Source organism: Mytilus edulis, chromosome 1 (assembly GCF_963676685.1).
Source record: "Mytilus edulis chromosome 1, xbMytEdul2.2, whole genome shotgun sequence".
NCBI lineage: Eukaryota > Metazoa > Mollusca > Bivalvia > Mytilida > Mytilidae > Mytilus > Mytilus edulis.
Window position 1 is genome coordinate 119056768 of NC_092344.1, and position 24772 is coordinate 119081539.

At 29.6% G+C, this 24772-nt stretch overlaps 3 protein-coding genes across 6 annotated transcripts; 1 reads left to right on the top strand and 2 right to left on the bottom strand.

Annotated features, from left to right (window-relative positions):
* Positions 1-1118: 1118 nt before the first annotated feature.
* Positions 1119-15562, bottom strand: LOC139503228 (uncharacterized). 4 transcript variants are annotated; one of them, XM_071292997.1, is made up of 2 exons: positions 15434-15562; positions 1119-4868 (listed from the first exon to the last, which is right to left on the bottom strand). In XM_071292997.1, the coding sequence occupies exon 2, from the start codon at positions 4320-4322 to the stop codon at positions 2379-2381; it is 1944 nt and encodes a 647-aa protein (XP_071149098.1). In that variant the 5' UTR covers positions 4323-4868; positions 15434-15562; the 3' UTR covers positions 1119-2378. The 4 variants fall into 4 exon arrangements, with proteins under 4 accessions (XP_071149098.1, XP_071149106.1, XP_071149112.1 ...); XM_071293005.1 differs by lacking the exon at positions 15434-15562 and adding an exon at positions 12345-12670 and having other exon boundaries at positions 1119-4872; XM_071293011.1 differs by lacking the exon at positions 15434-15562 and adding an exon at positions 10228-10326 and having other exon boundaries at positions 1119-4872.
* LOC139502569 (ovarian abundant message protein-like) lies at positions 7686-8057 on the top strand. The gene has a single exon (XM_071292115.1). It carries the CDS (start codon positions 7686-7688, stop codon positions 8055-8057), a length of 372 nt encoding a protein of 123 aa, XP_071148216.1.
* On the bottom strand, positions 8145-12005 carry LOC139502656 (keratin-associated protein 6-2-like). Its single transcript, XM_071292220.1, has 2 exons — positions 11875-12005; positions 8145-8427 (listed from the first exon to the last, which is right to left on the bottom strand). The coding sequence occupies exons 1-2, from the start codon at positions 12003-12005 to the stop codon at positions 8145-8147; spliced, it is 414 nt and encodes a 137-aa protein (XP_071148321.1).
* Positions 15563-24772: the final 9210 nt, after the last annotated feature.

Genomic DNA, 24772 nt, shown 5'->3' on the forward strand with positions numbered 1-24772 from the left:
TTGTTATGATAGCTTCACAAGAGTACCTATTGATATGATAGCCTCACAAGAACACCCACTGATATGATAGCCTCACAAGAGCACCTATTGTTATGATAGCTTCACAAGAGCACCTATTGTTATGATAGCTTCACAAGAGCACCTATTGTTATGATAGCCTCACAAGAGCACCTATTGTTATGATAGCTTCACAAGAGCACCTATTGATATGATAGCCTCACAAGAACACCCACTGATATGATAGCCTCACAAGAGCACCTATTGTTATGATAGCTTCACAAGAGCACCTATTGTTATGATAGCTTCACAAGAGCACCTATTGTTATGATAGCTTCACAAGAGCACCTATTGATATGATAGCTTCACAAGAGCACCTATTGATATGATAGCCTCACAAGAACACCCACTGATATGATAGCCTCACAAGAGCACCTATTGTTATGATAGCTTCACAAGAGCACCAATTAATATAAGAGCAAATTCTGATAAAGTGATAGCCTCACAAAGGCAAAAACTGGTAAACTGATAGCATTATATAAAGTACTATAAATTAAGATTACAAGAAGCTCAGCTGAAACTATTCTAACATTTTCTCATAATGGAAAACTGAATGATACTTTTTATGATAATAGTGCAGCTGCTTCCACTACCATGGTCACAGCATGGTACCCTTTTTCATAGAATTTAAGGGATAGTCAATCAAGGAAATTAAACCAAAAGAAGACAAGAATGTGTCCATAGAAAACAGAATGCCCCACTCACACTATCATTCTCTATGTTCAAAGCCTTAAAATTGGGGTCAAAACTTTAATTTGGCATTAAAATTAGAGAGATCATATCATTGGGAACAAGTGTACTAAGTTTCAAGATGATTGAACTTCAACTTCATGAAAAACTACCATGACAAAAAACTTTAACCTGAAGCAGGAAAGACAGAGGAACAGACCGAAAAACAGAATGCCCCTTAGTGGGTCATGAAAACTAAAATTTAATATCATTAAAATAGACATTTATAAAACAAACAATCCGCACAGTGAAGGGATGCCCAATAAGCTTCTTTCTTATATCTTTATGTAAACAGCTTACTTTTCACTAGTTTGTGCTTGAATAAATAAAAGTTAATTATAACAATTTTATTATTAATCCTGAGGTATACAGAGGTATTAAATGCAATTTGTGCCTGGGTATCCATAAACAAGTGTAGTATTATAAACTGAGGTATACACTATACAGATATTAATTGCATTTTGTGCCTTGGTATCCATAAACATGTGTTGTATTATAAACTTTAACAATCATATATTAACAAACAACAAGTACAAAGAAAGAAATCAAAAAAATCAATTTAATTAATAGTGCTCAGCTTTTTGTTAAAAAAAATAAATTTGCCTGATTTCCCTGAGATAAAGTTTGAATGCTGTATAAATACCTATACCATTATGGTAATATGGTCCATATATTGTTTTCTTTTATGTTTCTGAATTACATACATTTCTTATTAAATAAGTGCTTTAATATCATTTGAGAGTTCATTTAGCGCCAATATTTATAGCTAGATCGTAAACTTATTTTAATATGTCAAACACCTGCAGATAAATTAAAAAGATTTGAAATTAAAAATAAACCAGAAAATTGATTGAAATAAATTGTCCATTATACTCCGAGAAAACTTTCTGTGTATCAAAGATCTAAAATATATATTGAAATAGAAGGCAGAGTAGATTTATTGGTTTCAGTCATGCCGAGGGAGAAATATAAACATTGTGTTTTATCATACATCAAATTTAAAATATTTAGATTTCCACAAAAGAATACTGTTTTCTATGTGAGAAATAAAGGCAACAGTAGTATACCGCTGTTCAAAACTCATAAATCCATGAGAAAAATATCTCAACCAAAATTATACATCTGTAGCAAAATTAACCTATACATAGTGAAAAACAAAATAGTTGTAATGTTACAGATATTCATATTTCCAATTTAGTCTATAATTAATTAAATTCAACAATTCTAGTATAATTTTAACAGGAAAAAAGGCATATAAATTCATTATAAATATCAATTTTTCTACCTTAAAATTCAGATTTTTTAAAAAATAATTTGAAAATTCCATTGATATATTAAAGTGATAACTTTTATATAAATGTGCCATTGAAGAAAGTTTAAATTTACAGTTTTGCTACAAGTCTTTACAAAATGTGTATGCAGAAAATATTGAATCATATTCCATGCAATTTCAGCAGTGAAAAAAGATTATCAATCATATCTTGATTCTCATTTGGTAAGGACTGGTTCTGACGGAAAAGTTATTATACCACAATATTTATATACTATGTTGTTCAAGGCCATTAGTACATGAATAAATGAAAGTGTATACATTAAATGATCATTTCAAAACTCGTCTCACTTATCCCGTCCTCATCAGACTCAATGTTACTGGGACATGTGGTACTGATTGTTTCCTGTGGGAACGCACTATCACCAGATTCACTACAATTATACCACGCAGCACTTCTTGGAGTCTCCAACACTATTGTATTTGATTCTAAATCATAATTTTCCTCAATAATTTTTTCCTGAGACGATCGTGAGTATGTTTTTGGTCTCTTACGATTAATTTTAAGATGTTTACACATGGTACACTGAGTGGAGTCTGATGCTACAGAAATACGACACTTGTTAAGTTTGGCAAGCACTGTAATGGGTAACTGAAAGTCTGACGATGAATGATCGGTACTGTAACCATCTGAATACCAATCCTCTAAGTTCTGAGCACTAATTGGTCGAAAAGATTGCAGATTTTGAACATTTTCATTGGTAATATTGTCTTTACCTTCAATAAGTTTTTCCCAGCTATCAGTGAGTAGCTGAGTCTGACTGGTATTTTCACATGATAATGGATTCACAGTGTCACTCACTTCAGAATCACTTGAAGACTGATTAATATTTTGTCGACTTGTCATTGATGTTGAATCTGAATCGGAATCAGATAATCCAGATTTGGGTAAAAATCTCTTATGACTGTATGTCCCTGCTGAATGAAAAGTCACAGATTTTTCACGTTTTGAATGATTTCTGCTTTCTGATGCTGAGTCTGAGCTTGATGATATTTCTTCCCATTCAGACATAGAGTCGAGTAATGAGTCCTGCATATTTTTATAATAATTTCCCTGATACAAAGCCTTCTGATACTGACTAACCCAGCCAGCACTAAAAGGTCTCTGAAAATATTTACTGTGTTTATTGCAAAGACTGAGTTTGCAGTTTATGCAAGAGTCTTGCACACAAACATTGTCTTTTCCATCTGAGAATAACTTTTTGGCGGGAATGTGGAAGAAGCGATAATACATCATCATTGAGACAATGCCTATGACAAATGTGATACATGCAATGAATATGATAGTATATGTTCTCAACGAATTATCCTCTACTGCACTTAAATACCACACAATCAAAAGTACAGCATTTTCTAGGAACATAATTGTATAGAATGTAATATATCTCCATTGCGTTCTCTGGCTGTTGAAATTGATGTAACAAAATATGTAAATGTAAGCAATGAGTGTGCTAAGGAAAAATCTGTGCACTCGACTGACTCCCACTAATTCGAAAAATCCAAACACAGAGGTAAAAATGCACACCATCATTGTTAACCAGTGGAGTAAAATCACAAGAAAAATCCAGGATTTGTATAAAGATGCAAAAACAATTAATGACAAAATTCTGGAAATTATTTCTCCAAATCTCCAGATCAGTCGAAAAATTGTTCCAGGAAAAGTTAAGACTGTGCCTTCTGCTATATCAGCTTCATTTTGTCTCCTGTAACTAGCTACGGCCCAGGCAATAGCACACATTGTGACAGTTGTAGCAGAAATTATCAGCCAATCAAACGAGTTATATTTCACTATTAAATACACTTGCATTCCAAATATAGGCAAACTGGCTGAAAATGTATAAAACAGTCTTAATATGCACAAGTCTGCTAGATCACGTTTCTTCCATTTTATTTCATCTTCTGTTATCAAGCGAATGTGTCGCCATACAAATCCCAGCTGAAACACATGAAGCATGGCTGTCCCAAAAGCTTGAAATGTTGTCAAATGTTCTCCTCTCTTATGGAGCAGAAGTAAAGCAGACACTAACTGGACTGTTACCATTGGTAATAGCATCAGTCCCAGCATAATTGTAAACCATGTTCTTTTAGTGCTATCATCATATAAATGTATCACAAACATAGCATTTAATACAACTTCACCAATATGGAGTAGTAACGAAAAAACAAGGTAAATCCCAAAACATAAAGTTAAACAGGTGGAGGCCATTTTGTTGTTTCAATTAATATTTGCTCGATCAAAACGTATTAATGATTCATCTGTTGATTACTATAGATTTAAATGGTATAATCTCTGGCTTAGCACGTATTTGTTGTTTCCGTCTTACTAAATTGTCAATCTACATGTGAATATTATCAGATTCAATCTTTATTTATTAACACCAGTTCAGTCAGAAAGATTTCACAGATCCCATCTCAAAGAATCACTAAATAATTCGACCATTTTATACATTCCATAAAACTACATCTATTCACAAGTTTGATCCGAACCTGTCGTTTATGGCTCTATGGTCACACACATTCATCAAGAGAGTGAAGTTACTGATCCGTGCTTAACTTGTGTCCCAATGGAGTCTGACCTCTTTTCAAATCTTTTCTTTTCAATTCAAAAGATTTCTAAATCGAAACGGATGTAGATTTAAACAATTTTGTTAAGATCATGATTTAGTTTCTGATGGTGATGAAATAATTTTTTCCATTTTTCTTTCAGTGTGGCTGTATTAGTATCAATATCTCATCTCCTTTGATGCTTCAACTACCTTAAATGAGAAAACAATATAGATATTATCATAGTATAGATTATATCTAAACGGCCTATATCGCGTTAAATGTGGAAGAAGGTTACAATCTTTAAATTATACATCATAACAATAGATACAACAAAGAAATCTAAAAAAAATATTTCCATTCCTTCAAATATACTTGCAGTAAGGGGAATTAACTCTTCAAAAGAAGATTATCCATTTAAGATGTACAAAGTTGAGAAATTATTGAATAAACTACGACATATTTCTGTTCATTTATCAAAATTTCACTACTAACATTATTTAGTGTTTCTTCTGAACATTTAAATATGCAATCCCTTCATTGTGCGTATTGTCAATTATGATTATTAGGCAGGAACAATAGATTTTTCTACAATAATATCCTTAATATATAGTTGCAACAATTTTAAAGAAATACAATAGCTGTTTTGAAAACAAATTTGAATAAAACTTTGACACAATAGATCAATATAGTTGCCGTACCATTCTTATTTTAAGATTTAATGGTGTAAAAGAATGTCAATGAGATTTTATTTGATAATCAATGGTATACAGAACAAAGGAATAGAAACTTATTTTCTTTTGTCAAAGTGTCCTTACAACATACTAAAACATGTTACTATCACAAACTTTTATAAAAAACTTTATTAACAATGTTATTTGTACAGTTTTTTTCCAATTGATATCCCAGTAATTAAGGGGTTTGAGTGCATATTAATTTTTTGCATGTACAGAAACATGTCATACACATTATTAATAAGTAATTCATGAGTTTACTGTTCAGAAGACAATGGATATAAAGTAAAAAATCACTGACATTTTCCCGAACAAACCATTCCATAAAAACCAGCATTGTATTTACTTTGCTTTATGAACATAAGAAATTACATAAACATCTACATAATGCTACTAAAATATAAATAATATAACATTTATATGCAGAAAATAAGATAACAATGAATGTTCAAATAGGGAAAATAATGTAAAATATGTATGACTACTATTAGCTTATTATTTATGACAGAAATGAACTGCTTAATCATAATTATACATTTTTACCTGGTAATGACAGGTACTGAATTAATGACATATTTGTTCATAGGTAAAAAAAGTAAAATTATGTTTGCACAAAGTGTCAGATATATTAAAAGTTTGTGTCAAATTCCTAAATTCTTATATTACTACTTTGAATATAAATTCTTTATTCAAAAAGCAATACAGCTTTTAGCTTCAAGTACAATAAATCCTATAGTATAATTTGATAAATATGTTTTTAAAAAATGGTAAATTATCAAATTATTTGTATGACTCAAATAAAATGTATATACTTTACAGTTTACACAGTAGTTAATGTTACAAAAATCCTAGCCCAATGGAAATTCCTCTGATTATTTTTTGTTTAAGTTCAAGAACTGTCCAAAAAAAAAGTAAAAAAGGTAAAAAAAGTAAAAAAAGGTAATTCTTAAGTTTTTACTACCATGCATCATCACATATTACAAATATTTATTAACCAGACTACCAGAGGCAATTTTCATTTTCTGAATTTTTGTCATTTCCAGCTAATATTTCACTTCATAAATTAAACTTTAAATTTGTACAAAAATGAACAAAACGAGAATCATTATAAATATTGTGACAGTACTCACATTTCTTTATTGTGTGCCATTATTTCCCATTCTTGTAGAAAATTGGAAATTGAACTATTAATATTTTAACAGTTAACAAAAATGTCATCTGAACAATAGTTTCGAACTTTGACACAGCAATACAATTTGCTTTTTCACCACAAAAACATCCTTTTTGAATCAATTATTTTTTTAACAATGAATTTTCCCTCCACTTGTTGGTCAATGTTAAAGGGCCTGACTACCTGTTGATATGAAGTGTGAAGAAATCTGTAACAAACACAGATTTACCTGTAAACAGCTTTCCATGTGATAGAATAAATTACTTATTAAACCCATATTAAACTGTTAAGTCTTGCAATGGCTTCACAAGAGTAAACATTCACAATGGAAAATTATCATATTAAAAAAAAAACAAGTTGTTACACTGCAATTCAGGCATTGAATTTTTTTTTTTTATTAATACCACTATGAAATTAAAAAACATAGTTCTTTGGCCCCAAGGGTCACGATGAATCAAATAATCTAATTTTTAACTGACGAATTGGTTAAAATTGACATATCAGCCGTAAAATCTCTGATCTTTGTCATACAAATCAATTAATTATTACCCAAAGTTATATAAAATATGCACTGACATATTCAAAACTATTTGGATAAGAAATTCCGTTTACACCTTGTAAGTTTTCTTAGGTAACATTCATTGTTCATAATCTCCTATGCTATCTTCATTCTTTTTCATGCAGTTTTAAAATCTAATATCAGAGAGCACTTCTTACATAGTGATACTGCATTCTGCTTTGGTATAGAAAGGTACAAGCTCTATTTAAACCTGGTCATAGGAAATTAATATGGTTATGACAGAAGAATTTCTTGTTCAGGGGAAAAAACATCACATAAACTATGTTGAAGAAAAAGCAAGGACATTTAAATTGCCATGAAACCAAATCTATAAATAAATTTTTCCTTATTAAAACCCAACATATCCCTATAAAAATCTTATCCAGTACTAAACTCTCGCATAAGTCCTTACATAGATCTTATACAAAACTAAAACCATATTCTACATTGCAACCATTTTCTAACATAAATCTTATACCCCACTAAAACCATATCCCACAATGATACCATATGATGATATACCAACATAAATGTTATCATATACTAGAACCATATCCTATAATGGAACCATATCCTATATTGGAAACATATCCTATATTGGAACCATATCCTATATTGGAACCATATCCTTTATTAGAACCATATCCTATATTGGAACCATATCCTATATTGGAAACATATCCTATATTGGAAACATATCCTATATTAGAACCATATCCTATATTGGAACCATATCCTATATTGGACCCATATCCTATATTGGAAACATATCCTATATTAGAACCATATCCTATATTGGAACCATATCCTATATTGGAACCATATCCTATAATGGAACCATATCCTATATTGGAACCATATCCTATATTAGAACCATATCCTATATTGGAACCATATCCTATATCGGAACCATATCCTATATTAGAACCATAATCTATATTGGAACCATATCCTTGGAACCATATCCTATATTGGAACCATATGCTATATTAGAACCATATCCTATATTGGAACCATATCCTATATTTCAACCATATCCTTGGAACCATATCCTATATTGGAACCATATCCTATATTGGAACCATATCCTATATTGGAACCATATCCTATATTAGAACCATATCCTATATTGGAACCATATCCTATATTGGAACCATATCCTATATTGGAACCATATCCTATATTAGAACCATATCCTATATTGGAACCATATCCTATATTAGAACCATATCCTATATTGGAACCATATCCTATATTAGAACCATATCCTAACATAAATCTTTTCCTATACTGAAACCATATCCTATTTTGAAACATATTCTAACATTGATATTATCCTATACTGAAACCATATCCTATTTTGAAACATATTCTAACATTGATACATGTATTATCCTATACTAAAACCATATCCTACATAAATGTTATATAAAATCAACACCATATCCTTCCTAGTAAATTGATTGATTGATTATTGTTTGCTTAATATTCAGTAGCAAATATTACATGTATATTCAGTACAAGAACAAGCTAACAATAAATACTTTCTTAATAAACATAAACACACAATTAATCTTTTAATTGAGCTTCCAGATCTTTGTTAAAATAAGGATTCAGACTGTGTATCAACAAATATTGTTGTTCTTTTTGAGTAATACTTTTCTAATAAATGATTTTTTTCCTGAAAAAAATTGAATTTCCTACATTAGTCCATGTTTTAACATGGATGATCACACTTTAAAAAAAAACATATATGCTTACATTAAAAGATCTATATGTGATAAAACATAAGCTAGTCTCAACAAATAAATAATTACATTTAATATCGAATAATTACAGATAGAAATTCTTAGGTAAGAAATCTGATTACGATGTAGAAAGATTTTATCTAACTAACTTCAGACACCCTTCTGTTTTCAGACCTTATACAAATATCAAACAATCATATGACACTAATATCATAAAGAATGTGTAATTAGACAGGTAAATTACAGGTATATAATCTTATTTGTCTACAAATATTTTCACCTGTCCTTTTGACAATAGTTATTTAGAGGTTAGCGAACAATAAAATAAATACCATCGTTGTCCCTATCTGATCCCCCATAACACCTTGCGTCCTTTGTTCAAAATTCCAATATTTTTTTTGGTTTTGTAATAAAAAATTTGATGATCCTATAATTATACAATTTAAAGAGTTTAGAATCCACTTATGGATTCATTCAAAGTGATTTTAACAAAGAATTACAAAAATATTTATATTTATCTAATGTTGCATCTAGAAAGCAATTTTTAATGAAAATATCCTCAGTCAGTGGAATTCTCACGCTCCAAACACAATGTATGACTTATGTTGTTATAAGAACATTATTTTACATGTAACAATAGAATTCTAACTTCTTTACACCAACCTTTGTCAACATCTACAATAATTATTACCCACTTGGACTAGAATTATTGACAAAGAATTTCTTCTTGACTTCTTTCTCTATTGAATTTCAATAAAAATGTGCAAATAAATGCAAACTTCCATAAGCAAATAGGAATGCGAAGATGTGAAAGGGCGAAGTTCCTACTTACTCCTGAGGGTGAATTTTAAGTGTCTCTCTATTTTGTACATAGATATAATATACATGATATCCTGGTATTTTTTTTTTATACGACTTTAATACAACATTGGAAATTAAGTTTTTACCCAAAAATTAGGCAACATCTAATAAAATAACAATTCTTTAGTTTAATGAATACAATTAGAAATAGTGTTTATAACTCTTTATGTAAAGTGTTTGATTCACATGTCTGCTTCATGACCCTTGGTATCTAGTACTATCTACATCTAATCACAAATCACAAAATCCTATCATTTGAGTCTTTTTGAGATTTTAACCTCTTATTTAAACTTTGAAATGACACACCAAAAGCTAATTCTTTCAATCTTAGCAAAAGCTAGGGAATCAACAATTGTAATCTTATTATCAAACCTTCTATAGAAGGTATCATTTCATTTCAAACATTTAATTGATAACAGACTCTTCCCTCTGAAACTGTACAAACAATGTTAAACTAATTAAACATTAATAGAGTAAATTCTATCCTATCCTACCTATTCAGTGAAATCTTCTCCTCAGACATAAATTCAATTCAATATAAGTCTCATCTCTCAATAATAAATAAAACAAGGTTACATTTAGTGTAAAAACATATGATGAAATTATAAAACTTTCATAATTAACTCTTTATACTACAAATTTAATATGTCATGATGAGTTAATTAACAGAGAGCTTTGGTATTTAATTATTTCAATAAAACATGATTAAAACGTTAATGAGTGAAAAGGACATCAAGTTATCACATTTAAACATGACAACTGACAACTGAACATGCCAAATACCATCAAAATTCTTACACATATTTTAAATTAAATTTGCACATTTTTTCTGACATATTTTGTTGATGACAACTCTTATGCCTTACAATGATTAATAAAAACTGCCTGCAAACATTCAAAATAAAATGTAAACATAGACACTGAAATATATCAACTGCTGCATCCTTAAAATGTTAATAGTACAACACATGTGGTGTTTATAGCTGAAGGGTGGATTGCAATTTTAAAAAAAATAAAATTTCTGAGACATTGGTCTATAAAAGATAAGAATGTAAATACATATATATTTCAAGGTCACATCACAGCCTTCAACAATAAGTAAACAATCTTATCACAAGATATGAATGCTTAAAGTAAACTTGCATATTTGAAATTGTTCAAAAACAACTAACAGATAAAGTACCATATAACTACATGTATGTGTGCATGGACACCCCTTTTTACTGTGCATATTAGAAAACATTTTTTATACACAAGACCCAATTTAGTTTAAACAGTATTCATTAATGAAAAATTACACGATATATATTACAATGTTACATAACGCTTTGATTGAGTTTGACAAATTGAAACCAGCAAATCATTCAGGAAAGATGCCAAAGTACAGAATATAGGATTCGGAAACATTGTTTGGAAAAACTTTTATAAATCAGTCTCCCTAGACGCAATTTGTTTCTAAGTTAAACCAAATTGCAGTTTCAATCAATTTAAAACAGAATTCAATACCGATATTTGGTTAAGAATATATTTCATTACATTGTACCAGAGATATGTCTCTGATTGCACTTGGTTCATACTAATAGCCTTTCATTACCAATGGACTTAAACTTTTCACAAAAATAAATAAAGTTAATTTCGACCAAAAGTTGATCAGTTAACTTCTTAACATGCCTATTATGCTATTCACAAAACTTTATATTCAATTATATAATTACTTCAAATTTACCCTTAGGCTTTTCAAAAACTATGCAAATATGATACATGTGCAATGTTGCCAGATTTAACATATTTAAAAAATTTAATTAATAAATGCCCTATTGCAGTAAGAATAAAAATGATGAAATAAAAGAAAATAAATCAACCTATTAGAAAGGGTTGATGCATAAAAGTCTGCTTGAAATTAAAATATTCAGAATTCAGACAAGCACCTTTGATCACCTTTAGTATGTAGCAGAGTTAACAAGTGTTCTAAACATTCACAAAAAGTTAAGGTATCAGTGTACTATTAGCAAGAATAGTTAGCAAATTGTAAAAAAAAATCTGAACTAGAGTATTCATCAATTAGACAGTAACCAATTACACACTAAAAACAGTTTTTCATTTGACGTTCATTTTTACTGAACTAGTAAAAATTTTGTTACAGGGCCAGCTGAAGCCTGCCTCCAGAATCAGGAAATTCTGGCTGTGTTGAAGAACCATTGGTGGCCTTTGGCTGTTTTCTGCTCTTCGGATAGGTTTTTGTCTCTTTAATAGACAGATTTCCCATTTCCATTCTAAATTTTATTCAAATTGATCTTCATTACATATAATATATCAGACAGAAAGTACCGCTCAGCATCATGTATAAGTAAATTAAAATCTGTCAATCTTATAATGTCACATGCAATACATCTAGTCTAGTATTAAAAAACACAAGTTTGAAACATTTCAAAATTCTGTTAGTCGTAACTTCAAATAAATAAAAGGATGGTTTTAAATTAAAATTATTTAAATTATTTTTAATCCCTTGAGCTGTTTTTTTTTCGTGACATTAAAAATTTTAATATGAAAATAACATAATAGAAAACTTAAAATTTAAACTTGATATATTGTATATGAATTTTACGCATACCTAGAGTCAAATCCGCTATTCCACATGAAAAGATTTCTTTTTACAAGATGTGCCCTTACAAAGAGCTCTTTAATAACAATTGTTTTGTACTGATGAAATTTTAATCTTCCAATTTGTCGACATTCTACAGATTATCATAGTAAACATTTGTGTCCAATCAAATCATGTAGAAAAAGTAGTAATAGCCGTATACAATGTCTCCTTTAATGACAATGTTATTTGTATAAAGGATAATTCCAGGGTCGATACCTACTAATTTGTAAAGTTTCCATCGACAAAAGTAGCTCCAGGGTGTTTTTCTATGTAACTAGTCCAATTATTGTTCCATGGACCATCAAATCTCAGGTCAATTTAAAATTCAATACTTTTATAAAATAACTGAGTCTGAACTCTGTGGTGTCATCCAAAAACTAACAATTATGTTGTCACGGAAGATGAAAAATGGTGGGAAACTTGTCTACATACATCAGACATCATATAAAAAACAAATTGTTTTATTTAAAAGAATGTAAAATATGAATGTATATATATTATTTCAATTGAAAACACATAACAAATACACATTTATTCATATAAAAAAAAACACATAAAAAATTCCAAGGGAGGATAAAAAGACCTGAAGTTATTAAAAAGTAGATTATCATTTTGCACTAATTTTATGAAAATTTCAAAACAAATTCCTTTATTATAATTATTTTTCAGTTTTTCATAGTTATCATTAAAAGAAACAGCTTGATTATACATTGAAAATCAGGAAAAAAGATACAGACTTTCTTCTGTCTTCTCATGTGATAATAAAGGGCTGCGCTTAAGCGCATGATACGCCCATTGCTCTTTTAACTTGTCTTTTATGCTTTAAATGAATTTATATGATCAACTAGAAATATATATACAAATCAAAAGGGATGTTACATTAATATATTCACCAAAGTTTCATAAAATCCCCCTTTTTTAAGTATAAAAATTCATTACTTAAGAAAACGTAAAATCTAAAATTTATAAAAATGGAAAGGGAGCTTATGTCAATAGATATAAACAATTTATCAAAGTTGCATAAAATTTTGTGAAAGTGTTAGTTATTGTCCCAAAATTGGAAAATCCCCCCTTTTTTAAGCATAAAAATTCATAACACGGAAATGTAAAATCTGAAATTTATAAAAATTGAAAGGGAGCTTACATCAATAGATATAAACAATTCACCAAAGTTTCATGGACATTGGTGAAAGCCTTTTTGAGTTATTGTCCGAAGTGTTGAAAATCCCCCTTTTTTTATGAATAAAGCCCCATAAATCCAAAACTTAAAATCTGAAATTTATAAAAATTGAAAGGGAGCTTACATCAATAGATATAAACAATTCACCAAAGTTTCATGGACATTGGTGAAAGCCTTTTTGAGTTATTGTCCGAAGTGTTGAAAATCCCCTTTTTTTTTATGAATAAAGCCCCATAAATCCAAAACTTAAAATCTGAAATTTATAAAAATTGAAAGGGAGCTTACATCAATAGATATAAACAATTCACCAAAGTTTCATGGACATTGGTGAAAGCCTTTTTGAGTTATTGTCCGAAGTGTTGAAAATCCCCCCTTTTTTATGAATAAAGCCCCAAAAATCAAAAACTTAAAATCTGAAATTAAAAAAAAACGAAAGGGAGCTTACGTCAATAGATATAAACAATTCACTGAAGTTTCATGGAAATTGGTGAAAGTGTTTTTGAGTTATTGTCCGAAGTGTGGACGACGGACGGACGGACGGACAGACGGACAGACGGACAACGGTATACCATAATACGTCCCGTCTAAAAGACGACGGGCGTATAAAAACATAAGAGTTAAAATAAATCTAAATAATTATCAAATTTAACAAGACAAATGAACAGTCTCTTTAGGGGCCAGCTGAAGCCCACAGTGACCTTCCAGTGAAGTATTTTCTCACTGTGTTGAAGACCCGTTGGTGGTCTTCTGCTCTTTTAGAAACATTCCTCCAGTTCAATTCTCAATTTTAGTCTCTGACTATATCTACTTTATTAACTTAGATTATAATATCTTTATTATCATTTCAGAATATGAATTAAATATTTGCCATTGGACAAAAACTGGATAGATTTCATTAGTTAAATATGTCATCTGTCCATGATCTGATCAGAGCAACTTATGAACTTAATTTCACATTATGGAAGTTAACTGTGAAGTAAGACACAACATGAGAGGATATTTGTCTCATTGGCAATCATACCACATCTCCATATTCTTGTATTAAAAAAGAATTACAGCACCATTTTTTTCAAATCATTTTGTATATTATCAGTTGATAAACTAATTACCATCTCTTATTTCATGTTAGCTTTTTGAAATCAAATAATATGGTATGGATAAAACAATTTACCTTTTTATTAAATGTTAGTCTATGAAAAAATAATAATGAAGCTAAAACACTGATAGTTCCAATCTATTTCAGATTAGTGTTTTATATCGTCAGATAATGAAACAACTAACTTATCTTATTTCGTGTTAGCTTTTGGAAATCAAAGAATATTTTTGTTTGTTGGACTAAAACTGTTTTTATATAACTAAACCTTTTAATAATGCAGATTATTACAAACCTATACAACATTTCATAACAGAATAGGGATAACATGATGAAAAAGGGCAAATCAAACAGCCCCTTAATAATGTTGTCAAAAAAGTCAAGTCCACCTTACATAATTGCTGTGATAAAATTTTATCAAGCAAAACACAATCTAATACAAAATATCATAGAATATCAACAATTATAGATGTAATAATAATCAACTTGAGACACAATAATTTTACGTCTTAAATTATTTAACCCTTTCATTATATATTTTTTTTTACAGAAACAAACCCTTTTAACGCTATTCTAGTTAAAACATTACAGTTTACTCTACAACTATTTTTTGTTGGTTGTTACATAAAACATGAAGCTGATAGTATTTTTTCAAATGTCTTATTATACTTATACTGCATCAATTTTTTTTCTATCAACAAAAATTATCAAATGAAAGTATGAAAAGATATCTAATTTAAATTTTCTGAAGTATAGCCATAATAGTAAATTTATGATAAAAACCTACCATCTTTTTTTCATTACATCCTTTATTCCAAAACATTACGAAAGTTCTACATTCCTTATTACTGCCCACAATATTCAGGATTGCCCTCTCGTCTTCAATACCATTGGTCAGTTTAAATCTGTACTAAATATATTAAACACATCATAAGTAGTGAAATTACAAGTTTCTATCGATGTAGTTAATAAACAGCGGCCGGTATTCCTTGAATAAATATTATCATTACAGTGGTTACGTATAATCTGACCATCAAAGAAATATTTGTCAATACAGAGAATAGTGGGCCATGACACAGGTTGATAGGGAGCTTGTAAACTTCGCCTCATTTACCCCAAAATCAAAAGAAATTAAATAGATTTTAGTTAAAAAGAATCCATTACGTACAGTTATATTACAATTTTTTCTATCCCGCTATAGATTTCACCTTTCTACAGATTTCATTAAAAGATTTACGCTATTCATAAATGAATCAATATTTTTTCTCTTTCATATGACCAAACTTTTATGTATAGTGAAGAAAAAATGTGGTGTGTGAATACAATGAAAGTTGGCCAAATATTTCCACCTTTATATTCCTTAGTTATTTAGGCTACAGGTTAGTGACATTCATAGATTTTTGGTGAATAAAATCCTTCTCTAAAGTGTTATTTTTATGTATTTTAACATCATATCTGACAAACATTATCTTATGGTGAAAAGTTTATTTTGGGCAGAAGTTTATAAAATTTCTGTATGAATAAACTTTATAAAAAAAAAACTTTTTTTTCACCAACTCTAAGCTATGATAATGAATGAAGTTTACCTTCTACAAAAATCTATTACATTCACAAAAAAAAATATAATTGGTTAAACCCCAAAACTCACAGTTATATATATATAAAAATTAGAATGTAACCCTCTCTTTTTTGGGTGTTAGGGTGTTTTGAATTATTTTAAGAATATATAACAAAAATTCATAGAAAAAAACAAGAAAAAAATTGTTACGGAAATAATTATAAAAATAGTGACCAAAAATATAATATAATAACAAATAAACAAATACCTAAAAAGTCAGACTAGGAAATCTACTTGTAGAGAACCAAAAATAATACGTTAAAAAACAATTTCTTCAGATAACCAGTTTTGAGTAATGTATGACATATATAACATTTTATAAACTAAAAGATTATCTGTCGTAAACTTCATTCTATTATAAACAGTTATAGAAAAAGAACACTTCAAAGTGTTGAAAAGTTTGCACAAAAATACAAATATGAAAATTGATGAATGAGGTTCAAACAAAACTTTTGATCAAATTCTTTAAATCTGAATTGTTTAATATTAAAATACCAACACGAATGGATTATAGCTCTCAACCATTTCAAACCCGACAATTTACATTGACAAAAGCTACTTGGGGGTTTATCTGATCCCTGTAATACTGTTTTTAATGTCCCAGTGACAAAATAAATTTCAGTTATTTCCATGCATTGTCAAATAAGTTGGATTGGTAAAATATAAATGATACCATTTATACAGATCTCTCGTACAGATCACAGACAGATAAATGAATTACCTGACAAAAATTGCACTTATTTGTTTTCTTTAGTTATTTTTTGGTTAAAATTAGGTGACATTTTGCCAGTAAAGGTCATCACCCTGAATTATCGTTATCCTGTACTTTTTATTCTGCAGTAACAATGAACCACTATTGAAACACTGAACTGTGGATTCATGTATTTTTATTGGTACATTGTACCAATTTTTGTGGATGGATAGAAAATTAGCATTTTCGTGGATATTAGAATTCTTGGTTTCCAAAAAGTCTGCATATAAGCATACAGCAAAGGAGTAGGTCCTCAAATTTTAGGTTCATCTAACGAAAGTTTTTGGACACTTTTTAAACACTAAAGTGTCTATTTCAATTGATTCGATTAGTTTATGTGAAAGATTTTAACTGATCTAGTCATTAAAAACGCTCTGATTCAAGCTAAAATATGAAAAAATCTATCAAATATGCCAAAAAACGTCACGTTTCACATGGTTTTTGTCAAAAATGGAAGTGGCCGCATCCGTGTTCATCCTCAACCTTTATATATGTTTTGTATTATCATCAAATACAACTTACATTTCAATATCATGAATGAACACGAATGCGGCCACTTTCATTTTAGACGAAAACCGTCTAAAAATTAACCAAAATGCTTAAATTTTGAAGATTTCAGTAATTTAGCATGACTTAATGAGGCTAGAACGCGATATTTGTGCATTGTATTGTCAAAAACAGCTCATATTTATGTAGCAGAAGCATTTTACTTTCCAAAATATAGCTTAAAGATTACATTTTCACAATTTTCTAAAACTGCTATATTTTGGGGCCAAAAAGGGGTCTTACTGAACCTACTCCTTTGCAATTTGTTGAACATTTAAATTCATGGTTTCCCTGTCCCAACAAAATCCACCAAAGTTGGTATCCAACAAAGAAAAATGAATTCACAGTATCTTGTGCTTCCTTGTCTTCCTGTGTTGTTGGGTAACTGTCAAATTTGTGTTTGCCCCATCTTTCTTTATATAAAACAATAAACTGTTAATGAGTTATGTCTCAATTTCTGTAATAATGATGGTAAAATGCAATCACCAGTCCATGATTAAAGGTGCAGGGCAAAATAGTCCATGGAAATGTGAAAAGGCAATAGTTATAAAATTATATACCAAATACCATTAACTTATCACAAGTGGTTTCCTTTAAAGTTTCAAAGTGAATGTACCACGATTAGGGGTTGTGGGCCTTATAATTTCCATGAAAATTGTCATGCATATACGAAAACAATTGCATACCCAACATTTGCCTAAACAGTAAATGTTCATCTTAAACTGATCTATGACAAACATTTAAAACATGTCAATAATGTAAATATTCAAAGTCCATGAACCATGACAGAAAAGATGGGAAAAGGGGGGGGGGGGGGGGGTTAATTCCAAAATGTATAGGGTGGATGATCTTCTAAAATTGAGCTATATGCTCTAGATGAATAAATTCAAAAAAATTTGTTGTTATCATCAGCAAGGATGTGAATTTCATTTTAATCACAATTCATTTTAGACCCACATATATGATAGCTCATGACCAGCATTTTAGACCTAGTTTTGTAATATTCACTCTAGAATACTTCAGAGGACTAAATCTGAGGATTTCTATTTGGTTTTCATTTCTATATTTAAGTATTATAGTATAAAAGTAAAGATAGGACTCCTTCAATTCCATTTGAAATTCTAGATGGTGGGTGTTAATTTGTAGATTTCATTTCATATTGTCGCTATGCATGCTTACTTTTTTTTAAGCTGACAAATGTTCTTTTATATTTTTACAAAATTGTCAATTGTTTCCTGCATCTGTGTTGCAGGCAAAGTTATTCATTTTCATAATCCCTCTTCCCCTCTTTTCCAATATTAAATATTCAAACTATGAATCGACATGCAGTCAAACTTAATTAAAATATCTAATCTGACAATGAAAATTGAAGTACCATAAAGAAGGATAAAAACTACATTTATCTTAATAGAGACTTGACATCTACTACTTCATGTTTCTTATGGGTCACAAACGTGTCAACAACTTTATTTATTTCTCAATGTGTACACATAATTTAAAATATTTACTGAATTTTTATCTTTTTATGTTGAGATGAATTATTATAAAAGCTACTCTAAAGTTCTTAGAGAATTTTAAATAAAAGTGGCTAAAGGTATGAAAATTGTAATAAAACCATCTCCTACTGATAAGATTTAAAACTTTAATACTTGAATATTTCTTATCAGATTTTATTGTAAAATGTTTCTAACTAGTTTACTAAGTAGATTTTTATACAACCGCTACAAAGAAACTGTAAATAAAACAAGACTCATTTCCTTAACAATAGGATAAATGGTCTGCTGTCTTATCATATACATAACATATCATTATCCACAGTTTATCTGTGATTTGCACATTTTTCCTTTGATCCTCAAGCCCAATTCTTTTTTGGATAAAGGAAAGAATGTGATACTCTAAAACATAACTGAATAACATGGCATTGTTGTGAACTTGTAAATACTTCTTATTTTCCTATCCTATCCCAAGAAATATATTGCATTCTAGTATTTCTGCACAGAAAGTATAGAAAAGATAGACAAAATAAAAAATAATGAGTATTAATATAAAAAAGTCTGACCCTACTTTTGTAAAACTCTTTTAAAAAGTAGCACATTTAGTTGTTTTTTTCTCATATCGATCAGGTAGAAATAGTTTTAATGCAAATATTCCCCAAAAATCACAGCAGGATCAAATTCAGTGGAAGACTACAAGTTAAAAGAAAAATCACAATGTTGTAGTGTTCTTAGAACTGGTGTACACCTATCCATGCCAGGTTATTTTCATGTGTGAAATCTAAAAGGTTACAAAAGAGAATAATCTATTCCACAGCAATACTTCTACTCATTCATGCCAAAATTGCCAAGATATTTTCAAGTAATAGTATGAAAAGTTATTTTAAGAATAATAGTGCATTATCTATTGAAGGGCAATATTTCTAAACAAAAATGTTTTGTTGCAAGTACTGTAAGTACAAAATGGTTTCTGAGAGGACAAGTATTTGCACTGTAAAATAATTGGACTTCTATTAACTGATTAAAAGTAAATTCACAACTCCTCAAATGTATTTCAGTAAAAAAATTGATTACAATTGAACAAAAATAGAAATAGTTTGATACAATTTCTGTGGTTCTTTGATGTCTAATGTAAACACATATCACTATATCAAAAATAACTAGACCAGTTATCTTAAGGAACTATTTCATTTTGTCATACTTGTGTCAATTACTTTTCATTGAAATATTGTTGACTAAAAGTTTCTCTGTATAATGTAAATCACTCCAGATTTAAAACAGTCAAATATGTGTCACACAAAAGTTTTTTTTGTAACAAAATTTAGTTAACCCAGATAGTTGACTGGACATGTACCATGTTTAAAATTAAAATAAGTGTACACCAATTATATATAGGTATAAATAATTCATGGCACTATTAATTGACTAAACAGCCAGAGGTATTAATGAGTTAATCCTATATTGTGAATTATAAATTGTATTGTTAAATATTTTTAATCCAATGTATAATCCTATTGGCATAACTATTCCAGCTGCTACTACAAACATGTTAAATTGTTCAATTATTAATTAACTATTGTACAAGTTAAAGAGTTATAATGTTATTTTAATTGTATAATTGATACTTATTGAGACAACAACCCAACAATACAATGAAATAGAAAAGATAGAAAAGATATCCAGAGGTCAACATAATGTCTTCCATGATAGACTATTGACTTATTAAGAAAAGTTATGAATTCAGCAGCAACTACTTTTAAACATTTCAACATATTTGTTTTTTGTCAAGATTTCAAATTGTTCAAAAGAGATATATTATACATTTTTTGTCTTTTCTTCAGGTAGATATAGCAAAGGTGATATCCTCTTTGAACTTCTTGGTCTTAATACACAAACCAATACATTTTTATGATGTATGTTTTTTCTAAAGACATGTAAAAATTATACAGATGAATAAATGTACTTTTGACATTTTTTTTAAAATTTCGTATGAAATGAGTGGGTGAAATAAAAAAAAATCGCCATTATCATGTGCTATTACATAAATCATGATTATAAAAAAAAACCATTTTCATTGGAAATATGTTAGACACATTGCTACTAATATGAAAAAAGACACTGTTTATCTAAACAAGAGTGCACACACTGAAATGTCTCGCCTTCTTTACTAATCATTGATATTATGTTGATAGTCCTAAGTATAAAGCTTTATTACAACTGTCACATAAATGTTACATTAACCAAGATAACTAAACAAAGACCAATGAACCATGAAAATGAGGTCAAGGTCAGATGAACCATGCCAGGCTGACATGTTCAGCTAACAATGCTTCCATAAAACAAATATAGTTGACCTAATACTTATAGTTTAAGAAAAATAGACCAAAACACAAAAACTTAACACTGAGCAATGAACCGTGAAAATGAGGTCAAGGTCAAATAAAACCTGCGCGACTAATATATAAATCATAAAATATTTCCATACACTAAATATAGTTGACCTATGGCGTATAGTATCAGATAAAAAGACCAAAACTGAAAAACTTAACTTTGACCACTGAACCATGAAAATGAGGTCAAGGTCAGATGACATCTGTCCGTTAGACATGTTCACCTTACAATCATTCCATACAACAAATAAAGTAGATCTATTGCATAAAGTATGAGAAAAACAGACCAAAACACAAAAACTTAACTATAACCACTGAACCATGAAAATGAGGTCAAGGTCAGATGACACCTGCCAGTTGGACATGTACACCTTACAGTCCTTCCATACACCGAATATACTAGCCCTATTGCTTATAGTATCTGAGATATGGACTTGACCACCAAAACTTAACCTTGTTCACTGAGCCATGAAATGAGGTCGAGGTCAAGTGAAAACTGTCTGACGGGCATGAGGACCTTGCAAGGTACGCACATACCAAATATAGTTATCCTATTACTTATAATAAGAGAGAATTCAACATTACAAAAAATCTGAACTTTTTTTTCAAGTGGTCACTGAACCATGAAAATGAGGTCAAGGACATTGGACATGTGACTGTCGGAAACTTCTTAACATGAGGCATCTATATACAAAGTATGAAGCATCCAGGTCTTACACCTTCTAAAATATAAAGCTTTTAAGAAGTGAGCTAACACCGCCGCTGCCGCCGCCGGATTACTATCCCTATGTCGAGCTTTCTGCAACAAAAGTTGCAGGCTCGACAAAAAAATCCCATTACATAAGAGATTCTTTCCACTCATATCAAAATTTAAATATCAGTTTATTCAAAGTTCTACTAAACTTTATGATTTTTTAATTTCTTCAATAGAAAAAATGGGAATTAGTAGGTTAACTGTACCAGGAGCTACTGCATATGTCCATTCATCATGTCTAATAAATTATCATAAAGGTAGCAATTGACAAACATTTCTTTTAATCTGACTAGCTTAATAAATCACAATATAAATTTAATGCAATAAAAAATTAATGCTCACTTTTGAAAAAGAGAAGGAAATCTTTTTACAGTAATTAAAAAAAATATATATATATTATTAAAGAAGTGATTTATATACAATATAACAACTCAATTGTTCACAAAAAGCACACAAACATGGAACAGAAGGATTACAAAGACACTTAAAACAAGTAGATATATAATGGAACTAAACATAGATTATAAATGTTATCCTCTTACTAATTAAAGTACGACTCAACCATTGTAAAGACGAATTTCAAACTAATACACTTTCTCATTAACCACAGGTAGGTAATATGTTCTGAATTGCTAATGATTTGCAAGTTTTATTTCTCACCAGAGCTTTTCATTTTAAGGAGCTTTGGTCATTTAACTTAGACAAATAAGTTTGACCTGCACTAAAAAAAAAAAGGTTGATCCCCGTGCACAGAATACATAATAAGAAAATAATTTGCGAGGATAAGCTGTATGTATATGCAATGTTCAAAAACCTGTTATTTCAAGACATTGTAGTATGGCTATTCAGTATTCAGTTTAGTTTTAAGTGTGCACAAATGCAATTTAATAAAAAAAAATTAAAGTATCATTTACTAAAATACACACAAATTCTACTTTTCTTACATGTTAAAACATTGTTTTTTGAATTAGTAAAAAATGTCTTGCAAATGTTAGATGACTAATGTTTAATTTCCTAAATACCAATACATATTCACCAATACATGTATAATCTAAGTAAAACTTTAATAATCTAGGTTAATCCTGGTATAAAACCTAAAATCTACTTCATTGTGTTCTTAACAAAATAAACAAGAATCAGTAAAGTGTTAATTCATAACTCTAATCTAGATTAATAGAGATTTCCACACTTTAAATTATACATTACTTTTGTATAAAATCAAACAGCTGTAAATACACTATATATGTATTACATGCAAATGATTTCATAAATCGTATAACTGACCATACATTTGTAGAGGCCAGACATAAAGTCTTATTTAACTTAATTCCCCAAATAGTCTTTCAAAGAAAAGAAACAGTGTACCAAAAAGTAATCTCTCACTAACCAAACTTCTACATGTCCCCCCTCCCCCCCAAAAAAAAATACTCTCACACAGCAACTACACATTCCAAACCATAAAAAACTCACACAGACATCCCAGTCTAACAAATGTTCTCACAAATATACGTAACATTCGACACCCCTACAATTAGTTTTATCAGAAGCTAAATATTTTTTCACATAATCATTCATTTCTATTTCAGAACTAGTTTATAAGTTCAAAACCACATTATTTATTGAATGGCGAGGGGGGGGGGGGGGGGGACAATTAATCTCTTTCATGTTAAAAACTGTAAAACACATCAGGACATAATGTCAGCTTGTAATAGAAGAGATCTAAACACTATTCAGATCACTACTATTTTTCCTAAAATAAAATGGCAAATTGTAGCAACGTGGTATACGAAGGAACTTTTGGTGCTTTTTTGACAGGTGACAATTATCTTACCTGCTGTGTTTTCTACCTTTTTTTTTCTTCATTTAACCATTCTTTTTGTTGAGAAATATCACTGCAATCTACAAACAGATAGTGAAAGATACCATCATATAATTGAGATTACATCACGTATAAACACACAAGGTGTGTATAATATGTTTATGTCACTGTTCCCCAGGCTAACTACCAGTAGTAATTGAAAATCATTGTTGTCTTATCACCAGACAAATTGGGATGTCTTTGATTGACACATCTATTTATCATTAATTATAACATCTACTTCTGTTTTTTTCATCTGTCAGAGGGGCGGTTCTGGCTCCCACTAAGGGTCTTATTTCATTAATTTTAGGTTTGAAACGTTGTGTATTCAATCTTCCTGCCAACTTTAAACATATCATCAGGGATACAATAGAAATAAACATTTGTATGTTTAAAAATTTCAGTTTGTTGAAACTAATTTTTACATTCATTGTTAACTAGTTCGGAAGAAAATTGTTCAGTGTTGTTCAAATTTACATATTGTATTTTTTACTGTTTATGCGTTTGACTAGCCATGACCTTATCCAGTTCATTTTCTTTGTTGTCTGACCAAGTTTATATATTAACATTCATTTCATCACATACAAAACTATACTGTACTATATCTAGTCAACATATAAACTTTGGTATTAAATAAAGTGATTCTTAGAATCTGGAATTATAGTTTTATACCAAACACAGTCATGTCATTTGATGTTTGTCTATTTGGCTG